This window comes from Sinocyclocheilus grahami, unplaced genomic scaffold (genome assembly GCF_001515645.1).
Source record: "Sinocyclocheilus grahami isolate Dianchi unplaced genomic scaffold, SAMN03320097.WGS_v1.1 scaffold1530.1, whole genome shotgun sequence".
Taxonomy (NCBI): Eukaryota; Metazoa; Chordata; class Actinopteri; order Cypriniformes; family Cyprinidae; genus Sinocyclocheilus; species Sinocyclocheilus grahami.
Genome location: NW_015506709.1, coordinates 42,209 through 69,284, shown reverse-complemented (window position 1 = coordinate 69,284; position 27,076 = coordinate 42,209). Strand labels below are relative to the sequence as shown.

Below are 27,076 nucleotides of genomic sequence, written 5' to 3'. Positions count from 1 at the left end.
AGAATATCAAAAACTGTAGGAGTCAGTTTAAGATACCAGCACAATAACACACTCAGCAAAATATCAACTAATTATCGATATCGATAAAATCCCAGAAAATATTGAGATATTGATCGCACACCCCATACGCGTAACGTGAGGGTCTATGCACGTACCAGTTTGTTCTCCTGCATGTAGATCCTCTGTAGTTTGCTGCACCCCTGCGCCAGCGCCACCAGACCCTCGTCACTGATGCTGTAGCACTGGCCGAAATGCACGTCCTTCAGCTCTTTGCAGTGTTCACCCAACTGCACAAAAACACACAAACATGCATTCGGTTCAGTACAGCCATATGACTGGATACACAAGGGATTCACAAAGTGAAGTCCTTTGCGCTACAGTACTAGATAAGTCCCCCAAGATTTTAAAGGGGTCATAGGATGCCCATTTTCCACAAGTTGATATGATTCTTTAGACTCTTAATGAAAAGTCTGTAACATCGTTTGGTTAAAATTTCTCAACGGTAGTGTAAAAAACACCTTTTTTACCTGGTCATAAACAGCAAGCCGTTTTGTAGCATTATTCGTATAATTTATATCAGTGTTCCCACTAGTGGGTCGAGGATCATTCCGTAGGGGGTCGCGAGACTTTCTCTGTGTTCTCGGTGTTACACCGGCACAGTAAGTGCACTTCACAAAAGGCTCATTGAAACAGTGTCCTCCAACGAATCGTATTTTCGAATGTCGCATGTTGAGTCATTATTGCCGTAACTTTCTAAGTTCCAAGTTCTTGCTTGTCAAACAATTAATCGCATCCAAAATAACTTTGTGTATGAAATGTGCGTGTGCTGTGAATATTTATATAAATAAACACACATGCAGTATATATTTTAAAAATATTTACATGTATATATTTATATTCATTTAATTTCTATTATATATAAATATATTTAATATATAAACGTAACATATTTTTCTTAAATCTATACATGCATGTGTTTGTATTTATAAATATGCACAGTACACACACATATGTGAACCTGGAGCACAAAACCAGTCATAAGGGTCAATTTTTTATTTGGCTGAGATACAGCTATTTGAAAATCTGGAATCTGAGGGTGCAAAAAAATCTAAATATTGAGAAAATCATCTTTAAAGTTGTTCAAATGAAGTTCTTAGCAATGCATATTACTAATCAAACATTAAGTTTTGATATATTTACGGTAGGAAATTTACTAAATATCTTCATGGAACATGATCTTTACTTAATATCCTAATGATTTTTGGCATAAAAGAGAAATGTATAATTGTGACCCATACAATGTATTGTTGGCTATTGCTACAAATATCCCCCAGCGACTTAACACTGCTTTTGTGCTGCAGGGACACATATATTATGTAAACAGAAACTTTTATTTTGGACTCGATTAATCGCAATTAATCGTTTGACAGCACTAATTTTAAGTTAACATTTTAATAACTTAGCAACGCATTGGTATGTTGATGGTTCTCTTACACCTTTGCCAAAGTCAAATTCAAGCATTTTTGCCGTGCATTTTCATGCAACTAACAGTTGTGTTAAATTACATATTAGCATAAATACATATTCTTCTCCACATTAAATCAGATGATGCATATGCAGATCCGCAGTTTTGCTCAGATATTTTTTTTTAAATATACATTATGCAATATTAATTACTAATTATGTAATATAGTAAACATAATTTAACAGATTATTCTGTATTCTATATATTATCCTGTTATCTAAAACACACACTGTTTAGTCCGAGAGTGAATTATTATGAAAGCAGTGCAATTACAATTTCAAGCACTTTAGCAAAAATTCAAGCACTTTTCAAACAAGAAGTTCCAGCACCGTATGAACCCTGGTCAGTTAATAATTACATGCGGGTAAACAAATAAAATATTAATTTTGAGTGTTTTATTTAGTTTTTATTTTTAATGTTCGTAAAATATTTTTATAACATTTTTGTTTTTATTTTTAGTATTTGTAAAATATTTTATATAATATTTTAAATATTTTATTTTCCATTTTAAATATTTTCAAAAATAGTTTTACTCTTATTTAAAATATTTTTATTTTACTTTCATTTTAAATATTTTGCAAATATTTTTAAATTAATTTTTTTTATAATAAAATATTATGTTTATTTTATTTTTTAAAAAAATTTAAAAATCTGTTAAATAAATAGAATTAATAACAATTTTAAATATATATATATATTTTTTTTATTAAATTAAAATTTTAAATTTTTATAATATATATATATATTTTTTTTTCATTTAAAAATTATATTTTTATTTTACAGTTATGACACTGAATTAAATTACACATACCATGATATGATATTTAGTCATAAAGCAAAAAACTTGAAATGTCGCATAAAACATGCAAGGAAGCGGTGCTTTAATCACAAATGTGTTCAGGAGAACAAAATCTTCACTTCCTAAGAAAAAGCATCATAATACAATACAATAAAATAATTAAAAGTTGCTGCAACCAAGAAAGCATGTGACTCTTTTCCCCACATTTTAAGACTTAATTTGCATCTTGGAGTTTCCATCTAGTGTTTTTATCGCAATATCCCAAAATTTGTCAAAAGACGTTAAGATTGTGATTATATGACATAGAAAGCACACTGAATGTAAGTAAAGTTTCTACTTTTAAGGTTTCAAATATGTTTTTGGAGAATAAAATGTCAGAATTTGGTTGAAATAATGTTACGTTGTCATTCAGCGTAACACTTATAGTTATGTAAAAAATGTTTATTCTGACGTGTACATATTAAAATATATAAAAAAATAAGACAGCATATGAAATTTGATTGTGTTTTAAATTCTTACTGACAAATGGGCAAAACCTAGGATAGTGGAAAATTGAAAAAAAAAATTAAATTACAACTAATTAGTATTTGGGGTGAAAGTAATTAGTCTTTTAATATGTCATAAATAGATTTTTGTTGTAAATATGCCAGACAAGATTGTTACACTGGATGATATTTTAGCGGCTCTCTTCTGTAAATCAGGGGGAAATGTATCATTTATTTTTTGCTCAGAAAAACAAAAACAAAATTGCAATTACATTAAACAGAAAACTTTGTAATTTTTTGGGGAGAAAACAACAACAATTTAAAGCAGTTTTACACTTATTGTTTTTGTGCATTTTCATGCAACTAACAGTTGTGTTAAATTACATATTAGCATAAATACATATTCTTCTCCACATTAAATCAGATGATGCATATGCAGATCCGCAGTTTTGCTCAGATATTTTTTTTTAAATATACATTATGCAATATTAATTACTAATTATGTAATATAGTAAACATAATTTAACAGATTATTCTGTATTCTATATATTATCCTGTTATCTAAAACACACACTGTTTAGTCCGAGAGTGAATTATTATGAAAGCAGTGCAATTACAATTTCAAGCACTTTAGCAAAAATTCAAGCACTTTTCAAACAAGAAGTTCCAGCACCGTATGAACCCTGGTCAGTTAATAATTACATGCGGGTAAACAAATAAAATATTAATTTTGAGTGTTTTATTTAGTTTTTATTTTTAATGTTCGTAAAATATTTTTATAACATTTTTGTTTTTATTTTTAGTATTTGTAAAATATTTTATATAATATTTTAAATATTTTATTTTCCATTTTAAATATTTTCAAAAATAGTTTTACTCTTATTTAAAATATTTTTATTTTACTTTCATTTTAAATATTTTGCAAATATTTTTAAATTAATTTTTTTTATAATAAAATATTATGTTTATTTTATTTTTTAAAAAAATTTAAAAATCTGTTAAATAAATAGAATTAATAACAATTTTAAATATATATATATATTTTTTTTATTAAATTAAAATTTTAAATTTTTATAATATATATATATATTTTTTTTTCATTTAAAAATTATATTTTTATTTTACAGTTATGACACTGAATTAAATTACACATACCATGATATGATATTTAGTCATAAAGCAAAAAACTTGAAATGTCGCATAAAACATGCAAGGAAGCGGTGCTTTAATCACAAATGTGTTCAGGAGAACAAAATCTTCACTTCCTAAGAAAAAGCATCATAATACAATACAATAAAATAATTAAAAGTTGCTGCAACCAAGAAAGCATGTGACTCTTTTCCCCACATTTTAAGACTTAATTTGCATCTTGGAGTTTCCATCTAGTGTTTTTATCGCAATATCCCAAAATTTGTCAAAAGACGTTAAGATTGTGATTATATGACATAGAAAGCACACTGAATGTAAGTAAAGTTTCTACTTTTAAGGTTTCAAATATGTTTTTGGAGAATAAAATGTCAGAATTTGGTTGAAATAATGTTACGTTGTCATTCAGCGTAACACTTATAGTTATGTAAAAAATGTTTATTCTGACGTGTACATATTAAAATATATAAAAAAATAAGACAGCATATGAAATTTGATTGTGTTTTAAATTCTTACTGACAAATGGGCAAAACCTAGGATAGTGGAAAATTGAAAAAAAAAATTAAATTACAACTAATTAGTATTTGGGGTGAAAGTAATTAGTCTTTTAATATGTCATAAATAGATTTTTGTTGTAAATATGCCAGACAAGATTGTTACACTGGATGATATTTTAGCGGCTCTCTTCTGTAAATCAGGGGGAAATGTATCATTTATTTTTTGCTCAGAAAAACAAAAACAAAATTGCAATTACATTAAACAGAAAACTTTGTAATTTTTTGGGGAGAAAACAACAACAATTTAAAGCAGTTTTACACTTATTGTTTTTATGCTTAAACCCTTTTTTTCATCTTTGACCCATTAACATATGTGGATGGAAACACTGATGTTGACTCGTAAGCACACGTGTTTATCACATGCATCCATCAAGTGAGTTCGGAACAGCTCACCAGTTTGAGAGCGTGGTCCGTGAGTTTGTCCTGGTTGCCGGTGTGCACTTTCTGCAGGAGCGGGCAGTGGATGGCCACGGTGCACAGAGACACGTCGCTGAGCTGCTTACAGCGGTACGCCGTGTATTTGATCAGACCGGGACAGTTAGACGCCAGAGAGCAAACGCCGTGATCCTGAACGTTACGGCAGTCGGAGATGTTGATCTCAGTGACGTTCTGCCTCCGGGACGCGATCTTCACCAGCAGATCGTCTTTAACCTGTGCTCACAGACATCACATCAATCTCACTTTAACATTATTAGATACTATTCAATCCCACCGGTCACAATAGTGAGAGTAAAGATGGTTTGCATTTATAAAGCTGGCATTTATAAAGTCTGGTGTTTTAGTGCATTTTCTGCAAATATGAAGGGTCTCAATTAAATATGTGCAATATTGTTACACGACCAGAGCAGTTTATGATGGATGCATCAAAGCTCCAAAACAAAAGGATAGCAATGTGTGTTAAAGATTTTTGGTACATGTTATCTTTAAGGTGTCTAGTATTAATATATGAATCCACATATATTCAGTTTTGTTGGGTTTGGACATAGAATGATAATAACAGTAGTATACCTATTCAGTGTTGTATAAGGGTTTTTATGTATAATAGTAAGCATAGAATGGGTTTAAACAGTTTACAATGGGTTAATAACTGGGCTGAGATATATAAGATTTTTTATGAATGCAGAAATAATTTAATTTCAGTATGCACATTATTGTGACCAACCATAAAACACAGACTTTTCCATAAACATTTAATAAAAATAACAAGTATTGATTATTTCAAGGGGTTACTGATGACACATCATTTTCATATCTTCATGTCTGAGAAATATTTGAAATAGCTTTTAATTTCTCATTTTTAATTTTAGTTCACGTTTTAGTCATTTTGTGATTGTGATGTTTAGTGATTTTTGCTTTTGTCATTTTTATACATTTCTATTCAGCTTTAGTTCTTATTTCAGTTTTAGCAATATTAATACTTGCACTTAAATTTCAGCTAGCTGCCAAGGGAACATTAGTAAGTAGCTTTTTTTTTGTGCTAATATTTATTTTATTTCAGCTTTATTTTAATTAAAATCTGAAAATCATTTCATCAGTTTTAGCAAACAATAACTTAAGACTTTAAAAAAAAATTGCTGCCATAATATAAATGCATAAAAAACCAACAAAGCTTTCAGCTATAGTTCATTAAAAAATAATAATAATAATAAAACTATTTGGTAAATATTTATTAGGGCTGCATGACTTGAGGGAAAAAATAGAATTGTGATTTTTCTGATAAAAAAAGAATTTATGAATTTTTTAAAATCCAGGTTTGCTGCACAATTTGGTCAACATTATAATTATTTCTTATAATAATAATAATATCTAAATAAACAAAAATTACTATTGTAATACATTTCAGTGTAAAATACAAACTAATTGAGTGTTCAAGAAATATAATACTAATACAAATAATAATTTTATTCTACATTACAACTGTAAAATCACCATTCTAATATTTCTTTTTCAAATATTAAACTTTTATTCTGACTGAAAACTGCAGGAAGCCCATGAAACGTTGTTTGTTTTTTGGATAAGTGCTTCTTTCATTAGCAGTTTGGGAACATGGTTGGTACACGATTTAGCTTTTCTTTATCTGCCCTAACAGTCATGCACAAAATAATTCTATAACTAAAGTAGTTTTATAGATGAATTGGAACGAGCACAAACCTGCTGGAGGCCGCTGAGATCGATCTGTTTCCAGAACTGGAAGTCTAAGCAGAGATCGCGCCAGTATTTACAGACCAGAGACGCGCCTAGACATCTCTCCTTCACCGACAGGTGAGAAAACACCTGAGAGCACATTACACACGAGTTAATCGACTGTTCATCACTTCAAACACAGTGTCATTTTAACTGAACTATATTTCATCTCAGTATTTAAGCTGCAGGTTTGATGTGACGCTCAAAGCAGATCATGCTGCTTTTGTGCAATAAACAGTTTTGGTCTTGTGTTGGTCACCAATTGATATCCAGTGATGTTCAAACCATTGGTTTCAGGCAAGACACATAACTAATTAACACCACCTTGCTTCCCCAGCTGAAGAATTGCAAACATTGTTTGTATTATAAGTTTTATGAAACTTAACATGCAAACCGTGCATTATCTTATTAAACAGGCACTCATTTGCATACATTTCCAGAATATATATCAGACACATTTTTAATTTTCACCATGGTTTTTTTTTTTTTTAGGAGTAAAATGTTGCATAAAGCAGCGTCGAATTAAATACAGACAAGCCTTCAGAATACAGAGAGGAATAAAACTGGGTGTTTGTGAGAGAGAAAACTCTTTAAAGATATGGATTGAGATAATAGATAGAAGTGCAATAAAATAAACACTTAAATGTGTGTTTTGGAGGTTTTTGTTCCACTAGTCCGAATCAACATGTTATGAAAAGCCAAGCAGCCCAAAAACTCAAAATTGACCAATGAATTAAAAAATATATGTTTTGCTAGTAATGTAAAAACATCATAAGCAATCCAGACCACTCCAGTCCATCAGATAACATCTTGAGATGCCAGAAGCTGTGTGTTTGTAAGAAACATCGTTGCTATGCATGATGTCATCAAGCTTATTAACTATGCACACAGTGATTGGCTGATAGTCTCTGTCAGAGATTCATTCATAGAAATATTGTAGAGCGCGATATTATATTGCCATATTCAAATAAAGGTTTTAAAATGCAGGTTGTCACTAATTAAACAAGTATATGTTCAGCCTGTGTGCTTCTCATAATTAGTGGATATGCATCTAAACAGCCTTTTAATTAACAGAGCAGAATAATCATGGCTGATAGTAAGACGTGCAAACGTAAAAGAAAAGCAAGCAGCTGTTACTTCTTGCCCAGCTGGGTTATGAAAACAAGGATATCATTTAGAGTCGGGATAACCTCCAAAACCAAAGGCGATACCTTTATTAAAGCTCGTTATCAAATGTTTCTAAAATGTTAGATTGCCGGAAACAGCTATTTTAGGAGAGCTTGTGGTTTAGGACTCTCTTCACTGCTCCTAACCTTTCACAGATTTAGGAGCTAGTTTTAGAGCTAAAACACTTTGTGAAACACTCTTAGAGCGAACATTTAGGACTGACACGCACATTATTTTTAAGATTTTCTCTTAAACCAGCGAGTTATGAGCTACTTTAAGCCTTAAAGGGTTAATTCACCCCAAAATGATAATTCTGTCATTAATTACTCACCCTCATGTCGTTCCAAACCCGAAAGCTTATTTATTCAGCTTTCAGATGTTGTATAAATCTCAATTTTTAAAAAATGGACCCTTATGACTGGTTTTGTGCTCCAAAGTCACATATATTTATCATTGCCTAGAATTAAGAATTTGCTCCCACAACTTATTAACTTGCTCTCTCGTTATAGTAAATCATGGCTAGGTTGTACTAATTTGATTTATTTAAAACATAGCCATGATTTATTAGAACAAGGGAACAAATTAGTATGATGTGGCCTCAATTTATTAAAACGAGTGAATTAGCTAGTACAACACAACCTAAATTTACTAAAATTGAAGGAACAAATTTGTACAACATACAATATTTCAAAACTTTCCTATTACGTTTAACGTTCAGAATCACTATAAGTGTTCATAGGTTCACAGAATGTAACATTTAAAACATTGATCAGCACAACATGTCAACGTCTGACTCAATCATCCAGTGGAGTGAGTTTGGGGCGGGGCTATCTGTTTGAGTGACCAATGGCAGACAGGAGGCGTGTTCGGGAAACATGTTTGGCAACAGTCATTATTTTTGCAGATCAGTCTGATGACAGACGATATATCTAGGGTATTACTATGTCATAAAGGCTAAGTTTTCATATTATATGTAGGTAGTGCTGATAGTATTTGTTTCTTATCTCTGTTTTGTTTGGTTCTGGTTTATTGTTTGTGTTGTTGTTTTGAAAATTGAAAAAAAAGAGAGAGAAAAGAAATGACAGAAGATATCTACAGACCCATCAGATGCATTATTGCTCCTAAATGAGTGACATTTACTGCAAAAACAGACTGAAGAATCGTCTTTTGCTCTGAACAATAAATACGCACTAAAAATTTGATTTTGACTCCGTTACACAAAACCATATCAAAGTATATTTATGGCTGTTGCGCTGTGGTTTAGTTACTCCAGGAGTCTCAAAATCATTCTGACAGACCAAAAATTACAAACACATTCTTCAGCTGTTAAACTAACTAGACACTTGATCCAGTGGTAACAACGTAACACACAGAAGTCTTACTAATTATTTTATAAACGCCACCAATACTGAATGTCCATCTACTAAGTTAACAAATATAACCATATAAATACCATGCACATGTAATCCATTCGTTCTGTGGTCTATATACAGTGTCTATACTATAACTGAGCCATGGTATAACCTCCACTGTACTTTTAGCATGGATAATGAGTATTTAGAACAGCAGGGCTGCATTATATGTCTCAGATATCATGTATAATGTGTGAGTGAAGCTCTGTCTCAGCAGGAACCGTATAAACATTCACAAACACTGCTGTCACTGTTTACACACGCGGAGTGTTGTTGTTGTGTTTCATTTAGTGATTGTGGCGAACGACGCCATTAAACTCCCTCGTGAGAAAACAAGCGACAGCGAATATCTGTCATAATAAAACCTGCCAATCCTCACCAGCTCGCGCGGCCCTCGGCACCTCCTTCCCACGCTCTCATACTCGAAACAGAAACAGAAGCGAACGCTCGCGGTGTCAACTTGCTACAATGTTTCAAAACACTTCCGGATTTCAAATAACAGAGGAAATCCCGCCCACGGGTCCAGATGAGAGCGGCCGCTCATTGGCCAGATTATCTGTCTGTGAGGACACGATGGCCAATCATTTGGGAACTCTTTAAATACGGCTATAGCGTTTGTAAACACGCTTAATGCGAATGCATAAATACTTGCACTGTAACAGAGCGGACTCTAAATCTTACGTTGTTTTGTTAACCATCAACAAGCGGGTTTGTTTTGGACACCGGCAAACTTTCGCAAACGAGTGTTTATGAATCTGTCCAAATCATCTACACGCCTTCCAGCCAAAAAACAAACTCGCTTTTGCAGCGTCGTGAGTTAAGACTCGTTTCAGCGAGTCGGTTCGGATGATTCATTCCAATGAAGCGCGATACTATGGAGGGCGAAACCTGCAAAAACAATAAATAAATAAATACACAAATAAATAAATACATGTCTGCATGAATACACAAATTCTTGTTTAAATACATATATAAATAATTTATAAATATAATAAAAAATAATTTTTAATAAATATAAAAAATCGAAAAGGTGTGCATTATAACCGAGAACTACATGACCACTTCACAGTTGGTTGTGTTGCTGTAAGTAATTTTCCTCAGATGCTATTGAAGTTTGAAAAGTGTAAAAGTTGAAAGTGTATACCAATGTTGTATGTAACTTTAGAGACGGCCCCTAGATTTGCGAACATCGAATGCCGGGAAATGACACCTCTGGCCATTCCACTGGGTCGTTTGTAAAGTCACAGATACTGTACGGACAATACGGCTAAACTGTTCTATGTATCTTGCTATGTTTGAACGGCAAAAGTGACTTTACTAGGCTATACTGGATTAACAGCATGCATCTCCTGTCAGCGGGAAAGCCACGCCCCCAGCTATCACAAGACCCGAGCAAGTCCATAGTTGACACCCTCTCATTAGCATGTTGTGCAGAGGAAAAATAAATGCGGAACTACATTCAGAAATAAATGAGTGCTCAAAGGAAAATAAATAGGATGAGTTTAGCATTTCCTTAAACATTTTCCATCTGCCCACCAATTAATTGTATTTATTTGCCTACTTTAATCACATGTTTACTTATTTCTATATGTATTTAAATAAGAATTTGTGTGTTTATACACACATTTATTTATTTATTTGTGTATTTATTTATTTATTGTTTTAGCAGGTTTCGTCCTCCATATGTGTGCGGTGAGTCGGTTCGTATGATTCATTCACTCCAATAAACCGCGAAACAATTGTCATTATCCAGGAATAGCCTGATAATAATAACTATTACCACCTGGCAGTTTTACTTGTGAAAAAAATCACGAGTCAAAAGTCAGAATCGTTTATATAGCGTTTTTCTTGTGCGTTCATTTGAACGAATCGGTTCGTATGATTCATTCCAATGAACCGCGACATAATTCTTTTTCATAATAAATATGACTATTTGTCATTACTAGTGTCCAGGAATAATATTCCCAAGCAGAAATAAAGCCATGAATCCCTGTGTATGGGCGGGTTCGTCCGTGATCCAGCAGGAATGGGCGTAATTACACTTCCTAAAATAACTCTGCTTGAAGTGAACGCAATGGCTGCAGTGATAACACGACAGATCGTTCACAGCAAAGGCGCTTCACACGATCTCTGCATCTCTGATCTCAGCGACTGTCTGATATTTGATCGGCACGGGCTCTCTAAAACCTTCAACAGTTTGTTTCAACACAACAAAGCCATCATTGTGTTCGTGAGGGTAAGAGTCACGTTGCATCCCGAGAGTTTTAGATCATCTGGCTTGACTTTGCATGCCATAACATTTGCCTTTTCTTTATATTATGTGATGTAATATGTTATTTTCTGTATGTGATCTGTCTTATCCAAGTTTGTGATCATCATGCATGATTTTATCTTATCTACAAAGTATCAAAGCACTATGTAACTTTTTTTCTGTGTTCAAAATTTGCTGAATGTATATAATGAGCGAGTACACCATGCATTCATCTTCCAAACAGCGTTTGTGTCTTATTCTGAATCACTCCGGTACACTTATAATAAGTGCTTATATTCGGACTATTGCAGCCTGGTCACCGCTGCGGAGGAACACACACCTGCGTGAACCGCCATAGACATACACTTAGAGAAGTAGATCCGGTCGGAATGTTCTTCCGCGGGATGTGTGCAGCTCTGTTTATTAACCGCTAGAGCGCCATAAGTTAGTTAGTGCTGCTTTAAAAAAAAAGAGAGATACTGTGACCTTTTTATATCTAATTCTAAATTATTTTTAATTTTATTTTTTTAGCATTCAGTGTTTGTCTAGTTATGCTTTTCTTGTACACTGCAAGAAATATTCTTCAAACAAGGCTATATTATGTATATTCCGGATAATAACATTGTTTTCTCTTTTTATACTTATTTTTTATTGCATTCTATTCCAATTCTATCTATAGCACACCTGTACATACCATTTATTCTTTGTGGTTTATTTCTATTTATGCATGTGTATTTTCTTTACATCTTATTATCTGTGTGTTGTTGTGTCTGTGTACCGGAAGCTAAAAACAATACTTTGCGATAACGCGCTTTCTGACTTCTAATATTTTACAGAACTTCTTGTGCTACACATGCAAAGAATATGTGGAGGATCTGGGCAAAATACCTCAGCAAATGTTGCAGGTGAAAGGATGATATTAGGAAAATGCTGTTTTGTCAGTAATGTAATATTTGGTTGAATATATTAATATGAAGTCAGAATATGTTCAATGTGTGTGAAAAAAGGAACAACGTATTTTTTCCTTCTCTCACAAATGTAGGAGTCGAATGTCAGATTAGTGGTGATTGGACAGTCGTCGTGGTGTCATATAGAGGTAGGATGGGTTTATTAATATACAGTTCAAATATGAAAGGTTTGAAAACTTAGTCAAAGAGAAAACTGTTGCTTGATAATAATAAAAATAGAATAATAAGAAAAAATGGTTTCTAGATTTTTTAAATTCACAGTTCGTACTTTTTTTCCCCTCCCAATTCTTAATTTTCTTTAATCTTGCACTTTTGTTTTTTCTTGATGAATCAAAAATTGAAAAAAACGTACGTACACAACGTTTCTGAATTTCAGTGGCGTTCCGAACGCTTCGAATCACTTAGTGAATCATGTCGGTTCAATTGAATCGAAGCTTCGAAAAGATTCGTTTCTGCCATCGCTACATTTTATCTCGCAGTTCCTATTTTACAACTCACAGATTCTGACTTTTTATTTCAGAATTCTGAGTCTGATAAACTAAGAATTGCGAGGAAAAATGTCCTTAACTGTGAGAGAGAGAAATGTGCAATTACCTTTTCAATTTTATTTTAATCTGTTACTTGCAGAAGTGAGCTTCCATAGTTGTTAACTTTTACCAGTTTGAAAAACATATGAGCAAGATAAATATAACATGCAACAGTGTGTCAAGTAGTTGTGATTCCAGCTGGTTCAAGTTTGAGCAACTGCACTAAATTTGCATTGTTTCAGAGCTCGTATTAAAAGTATTAATACGATTATTATACGGTATTGCTTGAGGAAATTTATATTTTAGGCCATGCATTTGACTCCGTTTTCTAAACCAAGCTAGCACTAGAAAAGAAATGGAGTTGCACTAAAGCTGAGCGTGCTCGCACCTTGAGAACATTGTTTTAGTAATGATTGTTTAATGCTACAAAACCACTCCAGATTGTCTTGCATTCTGTGATCTCTTTATGTTGCAGGCTTTCTGCTCCCTGACAGGCTATTCTCATGAAATATATGTTGATCCGGAGAGACAAATTTACAAAAAGCTTGGAATGAGAAGAGGAGAGACATACATGGAGACACGTATTGTGCTTGATTTAGTCGCTTCGTGTGTTAAATGTCAAATATAGTTGCTCTGGAGCAAGAGTGTGCGATTGTTGTAGAATTCCGTAATGTTCTTTCTTCAATCTTAAATTGACTTCCTAAAATAGATGCATGGAAAATAAAGCGTATTTTGTCATTGTAGACACTTCTCCTGCTTTTGTTTTGGATGTGAACGCCGAAGAATGACGTGTTTGATTGAATGTGCGTTTGTAGCTTGCAGCAGTCCACATGTGAAATCGGGTGTGCTGCTCGGGAGTCTGAGGAGCTTGTGGCGCGCCGTCACCAGCCCTGTGTTTGACTTCCAGGGAGATCCGCTGCAGCAAGGCGGCGCTCTGATCGCAGGCCCAGGTCACACGCTTTCCCATTCCACTTCTACTTCCATATCTTGACTTGATCTGAACGCTTTGTGTTTTATTTTCCAGCTCCAGAGGTTCATTTTGCCCATTTTGACATGAACCGGCTGGACCACATGCCTATCAACTGGTTGCTTCAGTTAGCAGGCCTTCAAACGCTGGACTTCAGCGAGGCGCACAAAATCATTGATATCTGAAGAGAAAGGAGCTGTTAAGCCATGATGGAACTGCGCTCGATGCTTGTAGCTCTTATAATGCAATGCTGGTCTTTGTTTCAACTCTATAATGACTCACTATTGTTGTTGTTGTTGTATATAGTATTGTTTTTATATATTATTTATGTTTGATAGGAACAAGCCATTCCACTGCTAGTGACCCTTGATTATATTTGTTACATTACAAAAAATTATATATATATATACATATATATATACATACACACTGCTGTGCAGAAATTCAGCGCTGCATCACAGAAATATATTATATTTTAAAGGATATTAAAATAGAAACCAGTATTTTATATTCTAATAACATTTTGCATTTTTTTCAGTATTTTTGATCCAATAAATGCAGCCTTGATGAGCAGAAGAGACTTCTTTAAAAACATTACAAGTCTTACTGATCCCACACTTCTGAACAGCAGTATATATATATATATAAACATCAAAAATTCTCCAGAAACACATGATCATATTGAGTGCAGTATAAAAGTTTCATCCTCAAGAAATGTATTTTACATTAAGAAAATGAAGAAAATTATAGGACAATTAAGATGTTTTTTTAATTATAATTTGTTTAAATAATAATAGTCTGTAAAACAGTAAAAAAAAAAAAGTTTTATAATAAATACTTATATGAATTAAAGACTATACAGCAAATGCTGGCATTATGTGTAAATACTTTACAATTATTTTTTTTATATTTTATTTGTTTATTATTAATCATTTTTTTGCATGCATGCATTACAGCCATTAGAACACTTTTTTTTAAATTATATAATACAAAGAAAACAGATAGAATAGAAAGAGAATAAACTAATAAGCTAAACTAATTGTAAAATATATCAAACAAATAGAATACAATACAAAACAATTACATAGAATTATACAACGATAATTACCACTGTGCAGAAATACTTCACAATTTAAATAATATATTTTAACGTTACAGTAATGTAAAACACACGTGTTCTGAACATGCAAACAATGCAATTAATCTTAAAACCAATTAGTTTCTCGCTTTCGGGAGTTCCGCAAGTGCCCGGATGTTGTGGCGCCGTGACGTCACACGCAAGGCTGTTAGAATCTCGCCTTCTCTACGTCACCGGCAGGACAACTGGCTCAAATATACAGCCGTTAGGAGCCGGACTATGCCAACTAACGCGCCAATCCTACTTCTATCGCACGTTCGCGTCTGAAACGCCGTGTTTTCACGCGTAGGGAGGCATGAAGCGCAAGAGCGAGCGACGGAGCGAGTCGAGGAAGAGACTCCGCGCGTCTCTGAGGGAGCAGACGGAGTCCAAGAGCGATATTTACCTTCGTATCACAGGTAAACTAACTACAGACGCGACTTTAACGCGTTAAACCGCCGTGAAGGACCGTCATACGGGTCCTCTCAGGGGTTCGTTTGGCGGTTTATAGCACTGGATGGTCGCTTTAACACGAAACATGAGTGCACAACACAAACTAAGTGCTGTTTATGTCGAGATTAGCGCTGATTATACGTCAGGGTGACTCTAAAATGGCATTATTGGCTACTAGTGGAGACGGAACGGGTTTCTTTGTTCTGTTCGCTAGATGTAAATCATCGAAAACGGATCAAAGCGTTCAGTCAGAGCAAAATGAGATTCTATTGGCTGATCGGCGCGTCTCTCCTAGCAACGGCTTGGGCAGCGTGCCAATTAGAGTCGAATACTGCCTGCTGTTCGATTTAAATCTTGGGGGGAGGGGCTTAGTGTGATTGACATGTCAGTGTTGCGACCGTCAGCCAATCAGGCGGCGGGAAGCGGTTTAACGTCGCGTTGGATTTAAATCCTGGAGGGGGAGGGGCTTAGTGTGATTGACGTGTGTGTTGCGACCGTCAGCCAATCAGGCGGCGGGAAGCGGTTTAACGTCGCGTTGGATTTAAACTGCGCTGAACTTTATTCAGACTTCAGGCGAGAGAACGATCGCGCGTGTCGTGTGGCGTTATTTTATATACACAACTTAAACGGATAGTTTTTTTATTTATTTAATTTTTTTTTAAATGCCGGTTTTATTGTATAAAAATAATAAAATTGTTAGTTTACGTTTTGTTTTGTAAAAATACAAATCATAAATTGTCGACGGATTAGTAAAATAACTTAAACCAAGGTTAAATAATGCTCCGGAACAACGTTACAATAGAAACGTGCGATCTGTCGGGCTGCATCGAGTTCATTAAAGGTGAGTGTCATATTTCTGTGTTTTCTTCTTAATGGTGCGCATATGTTGTTGTTGTTGTTGTTGTCTCGCGCTTTGTCTGAGAACTCACTTCCGGTACGCGGATTCAAATCTGTTGATTCAAATACATTGACCGCGTGAAATCTGCCGGAAGTGCAGTCATCGTGAGGGATTACAGTATAGTTTTGTGTCTTGTGTTTTTCAGATCAGCTGTATTTTGCTCTTCTTCATCAGAAGGTGAAGAGCACTCCTGACAGACACTGTTTCTGCATCGATGAAGAGCTTTCCTATGAGAAGTAAGAGTGTAATTGTGCATTACTAATGAAATACTGTCAAATGATTGGGCACATTAATGCATTAAATATTATAAAGTGTCATATTTGATACATGTAAGGCCTCTAAATGGTCAACATCAATCATCAGTGGATTGCATTGCAATCTGGTCTTACTAAGACATGTTATTGGAGATATAGAGTGGCGTTTATATCATTTTATGCTGCTGTACTGATAAAGATCTCATAGATTTACGTTTACATTATCGTATAAATATCAGCAATTGCATATTTTTGCTCCGTTTGAGTCTCTGAATAAAACTGAGCCTCTATATTCTCACTGTATCAAATTATATGAGCCGTAAACGCCTGATGGATTAAATATTATAAAACACATTTTGTCTAAAGGTTCAGTATTAAGTGTATTTAGTGTTTTCTTCCCCCCCGTAGGACAGTCTGTTAAATATGCATATGGTTTTTATGGATTGCACCAGACCTTTATCAATGACCTCTTCGGTTTTTATGTTTGTACAGCTTCTATGCGGACTTTGGCCCGCTCAACCTTGCCATGTTTTATCGCTTCTGTTGCAAACTCAACAAAAAGCTGAAGGTAATGACGCTTCATTACTCTGACTGTTCTAATAAATACAGTCTGCATGCATGCATGCATTGCATGTTGTTGTTTATTATTATTTAAATGTTTGGTTTTGGTATGCAAGATGTGTTGTTTTTAAATTTGTGCTCTTCTAACTCTAACAGTCTTGTGCTCTTGCAAAGAAGACGATTGTGTTTTATACCTGTGGTGACAGAAAGAAACAAGCCAATGCTGCGTATTTGATCGGCTCTTATGCTGTAAGTTTTTCCAGTCCAGCTTTTTTTAGCCTAAAGGCTTCGCTTTCACGAAGGTGCAGCCTGATGGAGTGCTCAGATATATTTCTAATGGTTTTGCATGTATGTGCATGAGCTTTGCATCTAGTTCTTCCTTCTTGTTTGTCCTCTTTTGTAGGTAATGCATCTACAGAAAACGCCAGAAGAAGCGTACAGCCTTCTGGTCTCTCAAAATGCGTCTTATCTTCCTTTTCGGTAATTGAAATGTATCCCCTACGTGCATTTTATGAGCCTTTTAAATCGGAAGCAATCTCATTTTCCGTTTCTAGATTTCTGTTCGTCTCCGACTTAATTTTTCATTGCATTCAACAGAGATGCATCTTTTGGAGCATGCATGTACAACCTGAATATCCTTGACTGTCTGCTGGCCGTTCACAAGGTAATCCAGAGTCTCTGTGAAGCTTCGTCTGGCGCGTTTGCCGGTCCACTATTTCTGTTGATCGCATGTTGTGTGTTTCAGGCTCTGCAGTTCGGCTGGCTGGATTTCTCAAAGTTTAATGTGGAAGAATATGAACATTATGAGGTGAGTTTTCCATGATATATACCTTTTTCTTGGCGTAAAAATGGGCGTGGCTCTAGCGTCCCATTTTTAGTTGTACAAAACCGCTCGTTTTGCTGCTTAATATTGAAAATGGGTGAGTCTTACCATATTATTTTAATATATTATCTTAATTATGAACACACTGGTTTGTAGTGCAAACAGTTTTAGCGTTTACTGCACGTTGTTATTCTTCTCGTTATTTCCCTATGAACCGGAAGTCTACTGTCTTTTAAGATATGTCAGAGCAAGATATTTTCAATTGAGACGGCTCAAACATGCATTTTAGTCTGGGACTAGCCTTAAAGGGGTCATAGGATGCTACATGCACTTTTAGAAGTTGTTTAAACTGAAATGTGTGTTGGCAGTGTGTGTACACAGGATTATGTTTGTTTCTGAAGGGAATGCGCCCCGATCTACATAAATGCGTCTATGTTCGTGCGAATCATTCGTGATCCAGCCTCACCTACAGAAGAAGCGAGTATTATGTTTTGTAATGAATCTTTGCAAATCGCCTTTCCTAATAATGTGCTAATTAGCAAGTTTCACGATGAATGCGGCTGAAGTAAACGGTCTCTCTGAGAGCAGCTCGGAAGAGAGGGGCGGGGCCAGCAGAGCTCATTAACATTTAAAGGAAAATGCTACAAAACGGCTTGCTCTAAAAAGAGCTGTTTTTGATAGGGTAAAAAGGTGTTTTTACACTACCGTTGAGAAATTTTAACCAAACTATGTTACAGACTTTTCATCAAGACCCTAAAGAATCATATCAACTTGTGGAAAATGGGCATCCTATGACCCCTTTAAGCCTTGTCTGTGAAACCGGGGGAAAGAGTTTAGCCACACACTGACTGACTCGATGATGCTTTAATGTCTTTTCCAGCGGGCAGAAAATGGAGATTTCAACTGGATAATTCCAGGGAAGTTTTTGGCTTTCAGCGGCCCTCATCCAAAGAGCAAAATTGAGAATGGTGCATATGGTTTGGCTTGTTCACACATTATACCAATGCTTTGACTTTAGTCTGAGATGAGAGCTGAAATTATGTACAGATTTATATACATTACTTCTTCTTTTTTTCCCCCTTCAGGATACCCTCTTCATGCCCCTGAAGCGTATTTCCCCTACTTCAGGAAGCATAACATCACCACCATCATCCGGCTCAACAAGAAAATGTATGAAGCCAAGCGTTTCACAGACATGGGCTTCAAGCACCACGACCTGTTCTTTGTAGACGGCAGTACGCCCAACGACGCCATCGTCACCAAGTTCCTGAACATCTGTGAGAATGCTGACGGAGGCATTGCTGTCCACTGCAAAGGTTCGGGTTTTTCAAGCCTAAAATAGTCACGTGAAGACGTCATATCTTGAAAGATGTGCTTACGTTACTCAGGCCTGCACAAAATCTTTCCGGTGTTGTTGTTTACTGATTTTGCATGTTTTCTCACCTACGTATGTTAAAGTTTTACATATGTGACCCTGGACCACAGTCATAAGCGTGAGGTTTTTTTTTAAATTGAGATTTATACATCATCAATTAATAAGCTTTGCATTGATGTATGGTTTGTTAGGATAGCACAATATTTGAAAATCTGGAATCTGAGGGTGCAAAAAAATCTAAATATTGAGAAAATCATCTTTAAAGTTGTTCAAATGAAGTTCTTAGCAATGCATATTACTAATCAAACATTAAGTTTTGATATATTTACGGTAGGACATTTACTAAATATCTTCATGGAACATGATCTTTACTTAATATCCTAATGATTTTTGGCATAAAAGAGAAATGTATAATTGTGACCCATACAATGTATTGTTGGCTATTGCTACAAATATCCCCCAGCGACTTAACACTGCTTTTGTGCTGCAGGGTCACATTTATTAATTTAGCATACACATTTATCCAGAAGGGACTTAGAAATGACCAAAAAACCCATATCGGTCGGGCTCTAATGTATATTTCATTAATGAAAAACAGTATCACACATAACAGTACAACTGTATTTAACATTGATAATAATAAATATTTCTTGAACACGAAATCAGATTTCTGAATGATCTTGTGACACTGAAGACTGGTGTAATGATGCTAAAAATTCAGCTTAGCATCATGGGAATAAATGACATTAAAATAGAAAGCAGTTATTTATTTTAAAAAGAAATTATGGATCCCAAAGTGTCATTCTGTTTAATGTGTAGTGTGAATTATGCTGTCAGTGTCTACATTCTGTGTCTGACACTATCATTGTTTCTCAGGTGCTTTCTGTGTGTGTGGAGGAAGAAAACATCATCCCTTACATAACTAACGTGCTGCAGAACCCTGATCTGGCCCTCAGGATGGCCGTCCGCAACAACTTGGCAGGTGCAGAGGAGCTCTTCGCCCGCAAATTCAACAACCTATTTGCTGGTGGCAACTACTCTGAAGCTGCCAAAGTGGCTGCCAATGCACCAAAGGTACAGCAGACTGCATCACACGACCTGACACCTCATTAGTCATTGTCAGGCAAATGTTGGGGTTTCTGATTGGCTGTTGGCTTCTTGCAGGGCATCCTGCGCACGTCAGACACCATCCGTCGGTTCCAGAGTGTTCCTGCCCAGCCCGGTCAGACGTCTCCCCTGCTGCAGTACTTTGGGATTCTGCTGGATCAGGGCCAGCTGAACAAGTTTGAGTCATTGGAGCTTTGCAGGCCCGTCCTGCAGCAAGGCCGCAAACAGCTCCTGGAGAAATGGCTAAAGGAAGACAAGGTATATCCTCTTCTGAATAAATATGTGACCCAAAGTTGTATTAAATTCAAATTACTTTATTGGCAATTGGCAAATAACAAAGCATCAATATAACAAAAGAGATAGATGGATAGATAGAAATAAAAAACTGCTAGTAATGATAATGGAAAATAACCAATAATAGTATGAAATAAAATGGACATGCTCTAGGTTTTGTAAAGCCATGGAAACTAGGAAATATCAGAGCATTATAATATTGTGTTTTTCAAGTATGGACAAAAAAATGGAAATTAATTGAGATGCACAGATTGCAATTTTCCTGGCAGATTCGGATTTCTGATTTTTTTAAAAAAGTGTGACCTGCTGATACTGATTTTTGCCGATTCTGGTTTTCTTTGAAGAACTGTAATTGACAGCATATACAAATAAAAATTTGTTTTAATGAATGAGACATTTAGTCATTCATTCAACTGATTCGTTCAAACGGCTGATTCATTCAGAAACAAAGCAAGTGACTCTTTATGAATGAGTCACTGAATCATTGACTCACTTGATTCAATAACAAATCACAGCTGTGTTGATTTATTAGAGACGCTCAACAGTTCTGCAGTTGCTTTGATTGGAACCATTTTAGTTTGCAAAATTACGCAAAAACGGACAATGTTGACATTCAACTGATTCGTTCAAACGGCTGATTCATTCAGAAACAAAGCAAGTGACTCTTTATGAATGAGTCACTGAATCATTGACTCACTTGATTCAATAACAAATCACAGCTGTGTTGATTTATTAGAGACGCTCAACAGTTCTGCAGTTGCTTTGATTGGAACCATTTTAGTTTGCAAAATTACGCAAAAACGGACAATGTTGACTTGTCTAAAATTGAACAGTATTAACTTGTTTATTGAACTGCTGTATAAAATCAATATCTCAGTTGCATTCGTGCAGATATTGGGGCAAAAACAGCACTCCTGCTGGTGTGATATTGCTAAACTATATCATATGATATAAATATCAGAGGCTAATTTATCTTTCGCGCTCATATCTTGAATTTTAGGCTTATATAACTGCATTCTAATCACGCAATCAGTCGTTCTGCATCATCAGAAACTGCATCCGTGTAAGATGACAGACAGGTCTTGATGGGGCGCTGCGTTAAATGCGTTAATTATTACAACACGTTAAATTGACAGCCATTCTGCATAAATCCACTTATAATTGTTGCATTAATTGTATTGCCTGATTCAGCAAATCCACCTCAGTTCATCAGTGGATATGGTTGAGGTTCAGTTTTCCAGTGACATGAAGTAGAGATGCTAACAGGCCAAACCACCGTGTGTTTCAGCCGGTCTGGGCCGAACCGGGACACTGATTGGCTGTTATATGATGAAACACTTCAGACTGACTGCAGCTGAAGCCATCGCATGGATCAGGATCTGCAGACCCGGTTCAATCATCGGACCTCAGCAGAACTTCATCGATGAGTGAGTCTTCCACACGCACTTTGATTCAAAGCAATGTATCTGTGTGCCAATCTGCGTTAGGGATGGGCTATATAGGCTTTAAAATATATCACGATAATTCCTGATATTTATTGCGATAATGATATCAATGATGATAATTCAGGGAATCCTGTTTCTTTAGAGAAAAGTATTATCTTTCCTATTTTTACCCAAAATAGTGTTGTCAGCATTACTGAGTACACACACGTAATGTAATGACTGTTTAAATCATACTGGAAGCCGGAGGGCGCTCTTGCGCAGAAACTCCACACATGCATCACAGAAGTAATAGCGCTGAAGCTCCAGGAAATCCCTAATATGGACAAAGGTATCAGTTATCTCTGAATAAAACACACATCGGAGATAGAAATTTTAACTGATGAAACATGAAGACAATAAACATACGATTGCACAAAATATATGGTTTATCTGTGTTCTTCAAGCAATCTTGGGTATTTTTTTTTATAAGGAAAGTATATTTATATAGCCTTTATCACTGTATATAATACTGTAATTCTGTAATATAAAACTACGTCTGGTCACAAAAAGAAGTTAATTCAAACACTTGACTTAAGTTAATTTGGAGAAAAAGCATGTCAATAAATGATATCTTTGCTGGACAACAGGTTTGTAAACGGGCTCATACACATGCAAAACTGTATTGCACACATGCTACTGTGCACAAAAAATCGGTCTGAATAAATGTAGTACTGTACAGCCCTAACCAAACTAGTTCCCGATCGTAAAAGGAGCTCAAGCTCCTCATTTAGCGATAAACTCCTCCTCAATTTCATGTCCGCCTTCCGCGATGTCTTGCACAGAAATGTCAACAACTAGACTTCATCGTTATTATCGCAGGAAGACTAATTCTTATCGCAAACAAGATATCGCCCATCCCTAATCTGCATGGGCTTTTCTGATTTTTAGAAGCCCTAATACTAATTAATACATGCCTTAATGTTACAGGAAGCAGGCGAGTCTGTGGGCAGAAGGTGATTTGTACCGGCAAAACATAAATGAGCAGGAAAACGGCTCGAGTAAAACGGCAGTGGCTGGAATCCTGTCTGGAGTGGAAGATATTTCCATTAATGGTACAAACAAGAACATCTCACAGAGGAAAACGGCCTCTGAAATGGTGAGTAAATCTATTTATTCTGGCACATCCCAGTTTAGGTGTCTGTTTTGCCTAACAGCATAATGTTTAGTGCACTTTGCTGAATTATATGGCCAAGAACTGCCCACTTAGATGCAAAACAGATGTTTTTGTTTTTACGATTGTTAACCAGGTTGTGTTTTTCATTGGTTAGCACACGGAGGAAGAGGAGTGCGGAGGACTCACACAAGGCGACAAACTGAGAGCTCTGAAGAGTAAGAGGCAGTCCAGAGCATCCACGGGTTCAATATCGTAAGTTTTTCTCCGTTACGTCACTCTTCTGTCCATCCTGATACATGTAGCCATCGAGGCCTGACGGTACAAGTCCACTAGTGTGGAAGAAATCTGCTCCTGACCCTTAATTACAGTCTGTGATTGAATTCAATACACAGTTAATAAAGTCATGTTTTTATCATGATTTCAGAATTATATTTATTTTTGCAATTATTTCAGAAAAATGCTTACTAGCCTTTATTTCACATTCCCAAGTTTAAATGCGACCCTGGAGTACAAAACCAGTCATTAGGGTAAATTTCTCGAAATTGAGATTTATGCATCATCTGAAAGCTGAATAAATAAGCTTTCCATTGATGTATGGTTTGTTAGGATCGGACAATATTTGGAAATCTGGAATCTGAGGGTGCAAAAAAATCTAAATATTGAGAAAATCATCTTTAAAGTTGTTCAAATGAAGTTCTTAGCAATGCATATTACTAATCAAAAATTAAGTTTTGATATATTTACGGTAGGACATTTACTAAATATCTTCATGGAACATGATCTTTACTTAATATCCTAATGATTTTTGGCATAAAAGAGAAATGTATAATTGTGACCCATACAATGTATTGTTGGCTATTGCTACAAATATCCCCCAGCGACTTAACACTGCTTTTGTGCTGCAGGGACACAAATAATAATTTATTAGACTTTTGTGATCTTTGTTTTTTGCAAACTGCGTTTGAAATCTGAATTCAAGATGATGTAGCAAATTAACACAATTTTAAGCCTGACATATGAAATAATTTTTTGAATGTAACCGTTTATTGAACCTTTGAAAAAATCTGAAAATATAGTCTGAAATAGTGAGAACATTGAGGAAAAAACAGCTCAATTTTATTCAGACTCAAACGGAGCAAAAATATGAATTTGCTGCAGATGCTGATATTTTTATGATGAAATTCTGCTGCTGCTTGTAATGTAAATCAAATGAAGAAATAAAGGCTCCTCAGAAGATGTGAGATGTTCTGGAGGCTTGTGAAGATCATTCCTCCGCTGAGGAACACTGAAAGTAAAGCTTCTGGAAACAAACGCTCCTCAAAAGATCCTGAGGATCAGATTTGAGACTCTAAAAAATGATTGATGGAGAATCAAGTAAAGCTGAGCTGCTTCAGTCCAGTAAGTGTTCATCTGGAGATATTACTGCACTTATTCTGACGCTTACTGACGTAAAAAAATAAAAGCTGAAGCTGGATGTTTGTACAATTACACTAAAAGAGTCTAAACTATCAATCAGACGTTTGGCTCATGCTCATCATTTAGAGGCTCATTTAGTAGCTCTATAGGGTTAAGAACTAAATCCGCCAGCACTTAAAATAAACATTACAACAGTCTGCACACCAGTGGACGTGTACCGTATGGAGAGAGTAGCACGTTAGACACTCATCCAGTCGGATCTCATGCATATGTAGTGGTTTTCTCGTGATGATGGATGTTTAAGTGTGTGCATGATATGTTAGACTAACTGCATGAGTTAAAAACATCAGTCTTCCTGTTAATGATTGTGCCGGCGAGACGAGAGACTCCAAAAGCCTTTTATCACACGGCAGGCGAATGGTAGTAAAGTGCTGCAGTTTGCTGGGCTCGCTGTGGCCCGGCTGTTGTGTGCCGTTGAAATGGTAGCAGAATGACGGGGCGTGAGAGAGACACCCGTCAGGTAAGTCCTGTGACGCCATCATGTGCGAATATGCGGCTGCTGCAGGGCTTCATTTCATCTCTCGCCTTTTGTTTTCAACATTTAGACTCATTCTGCTTCCCCAGCGTTTATTTTTTTTCAAAGCCAAGACTCTTTTTGGATAGTGCATGGATTCAAACTCCTCACCTTTCAGAGACAACTCACTTTTTTGAGATCAAAATAGGTCACCTGTGAGATTTGCTTGGATCCAATGAGAAAGTGTTTTTATTGGGGGGGGGGGGTCTTACAAGGGTAAATAAAGAGCATGGGGCCAGTTGCATAAACTGTTTAGACTAGTCTTAAAAAGTTAGTTATCTAATTTTTTTCCTTTTTCTTCAAGACTGGTCATAACTTTTTTTAATTCAGTTATGAAAAGGTAGATTATATATATGTATTGTATTGGTATTTATATATGTATTGGAAAAGTAAGACATGGGGCCAGTTGCATAAACTGTTTAGACTAGTCTTAAAAAGTTAGTTATCTAATTTTTTTCCTTTTTCTTCAAGACTGGTCATAACTTTTTTTTAATTCAGTTATGAAAAGGTAGATTATATATGTATTGTATTGGTATTTATATATGTATTGGAAAAGTAAGACTGATTTTCTCTTGGCTACTGCTAGTTGGTTAAACTAGTTCTTAAGACACAAGGTGCATCCCAAATCGCGTACTCCTGCACTATTCTATAACGTTTTGTAGTATAAATAGTGCGAGTAGTGCATTCACACTGAAAATTAATAAAATTCAGAAGTGTGAAATTTTGGACACTTCATGCATTCAAGTGTCTCAGCTTTAAAGGGATAGTTCACCCAAAAATGAAAATGTGATGTTTATCTGCTTACCCCCAGGACATCCAAGATGTAGGGGACTTTGTTTCTTCAGTAGAACACAAACGGAGATTTTTAACTCAAACCGTTGCAGTCTGTCAGTCTTATAATGTAAGTGGATGGGAATCACGGCTTTGAGAGTCAAAAAACATACACAAACAAAACCAAATTAAACCCTGCGGCTCGTGACGATACATTGATGTGTAAAGACACGAAACGATCGGTCTGTGCAAGAAACTATATATAGTTTTTTACCTCTGATTTACTGCAATGTCCGAACTGTCCTGAGCGCGTTCGTCGTCGTCTTCTTGCTTTACGGCGGATCACAGACTTATAAGTGCATTACCGCCACCTATCTCTCAAATCGACCATTGACACTCCTAACAGAGTTTGTAGATGGACTGTTAATGGTACATTTGAGATAGGTGGCGGTAATGCACTTCTAAGTCTGCGATCCGCCGTAAAGCAAGAAGAAGAAGAACAACGTGTCACGCGCCGGCTGTTGAGAACGCGTTCAGGACAGTTCAGACATTGTGGTGTATACGAGGTAAAAAACGATATAAATACTGTTCAGTTTCTTGAATGACTTCCTCCCTTTCCCCCCCCCCCCTTTTTTTATATTCTCACCCACAAATTAGTTATTTTACTAATTGACCATTGACACTCCTAATTGAGATTGTAGATGGAGTGTCAATGGTCCATTTGAGAGATAGGTGGCGGTAATGCACTTCTAAGTCTGCGATCCGCCGTAAAGCAAGAAGTCGCGTCACGCGCCGGCTGTTGAGAACGCGTTCAGACATTGCGTGAATCAGAGGTAAAAAAAGCTAT

At 35.6% G+C, this 27,076-nt stretch overlaps 3 protein-coding genes across 3 annotated transcripts in view; 2 read left to right on the top strand and 1 right to left on the bottom strand.

Moving 5' to 3' along the window:
* The window catches only part of LOC107570989 (F-box/LRR-repeat protein 17-like), a 99,576-nt gene extending 92,689 nt beyond the window's left edge, over nucleotides 1–6,887 (bottom strand). The window contains exons 1-3 of the mRNA XM_016257273.1: nucleotides 6,664–6,887; nucleotides 4,906–5,163; nucleotides 156–287 (exon numbers count right to left, since the gene is read on the bottom strand). Of these exons, the coding sequence (XP_016112759.1) occupies nucleotides 156–287; nucleotides 4,906–5,163; nucleotides 6,664–6,798 (525 nt within the window). The 5' untranslated portion in view covers nucleotides 6,799–6,887. The remainder of the gene's footprint in view (nucleotides 1–155; nucleotides 288–4,905; nucleotides 5,164–6,663) is intronic.
* A 4,272-nt stretch (nucleotides 6,888–11,159) lies between these two features.
* Nucleotides 11,160–14,391, top strand: prxl2c (peroxiredoxin like 2C). The gene is made up of 6 exons (XM_016257267.1): nucleotides 11,160–11,511; nucleotides 12,363–12,431; nucleotides 12,569–12,622; nucleotides 13,497–13,602; nucleotides 13,837–13,971; nucleotides 14,046–14,391. Exons 1-6 carry the CDS (start codon nucleotides 11,272–11,274, stop codon nucleotides 14,171–14,173), a joined length of 732 nt encoding a protein of 243 aa, XP_016112753.1. The 5' UTR covers nucleotides 11,160–11,271; the 3' UTR covers nucleotides 14,174–14,391.
* An 853-nt stretch (nucleotides 14,392–15,244) lies between these two features.
* LOC107570987 (dual specificity protein phosphatase CDC14A-like) lies at nucleotides 15,245–23,725 on the top strand. The gene is made up of 12 exons (XM_016257272.1): nucleotides 15,245–15,524; nucleotides 16,602–16,692; nucleotides 17,203–17,278; nucleotides 17,428–17,520; nucleotides 17,675–17,751; nucleotides 17,869–17,935; nucleotides 18,017–18,079; nucleotides 18,975–19,062; nucleotides 19,180–19,410; nucleotides 22,159–22,297; nucleotides 23,282–23,450; nucleotides 23,623–23,725. Exons 1-12 carry the CDS (start codon nucleotides 15,422–15,424, stop codon nucleotides 23,722–23,724), a joined length of 1,299 nt encoding a protein of 432 aa, XP_016112758.1. The 5' UTR covers nucleotides 15,245–15,421; the 3' UTR covers nucleotide 23,725.
* Nucleotides 23,726–27,076: the final 3,351 nt, after the last annotated feature.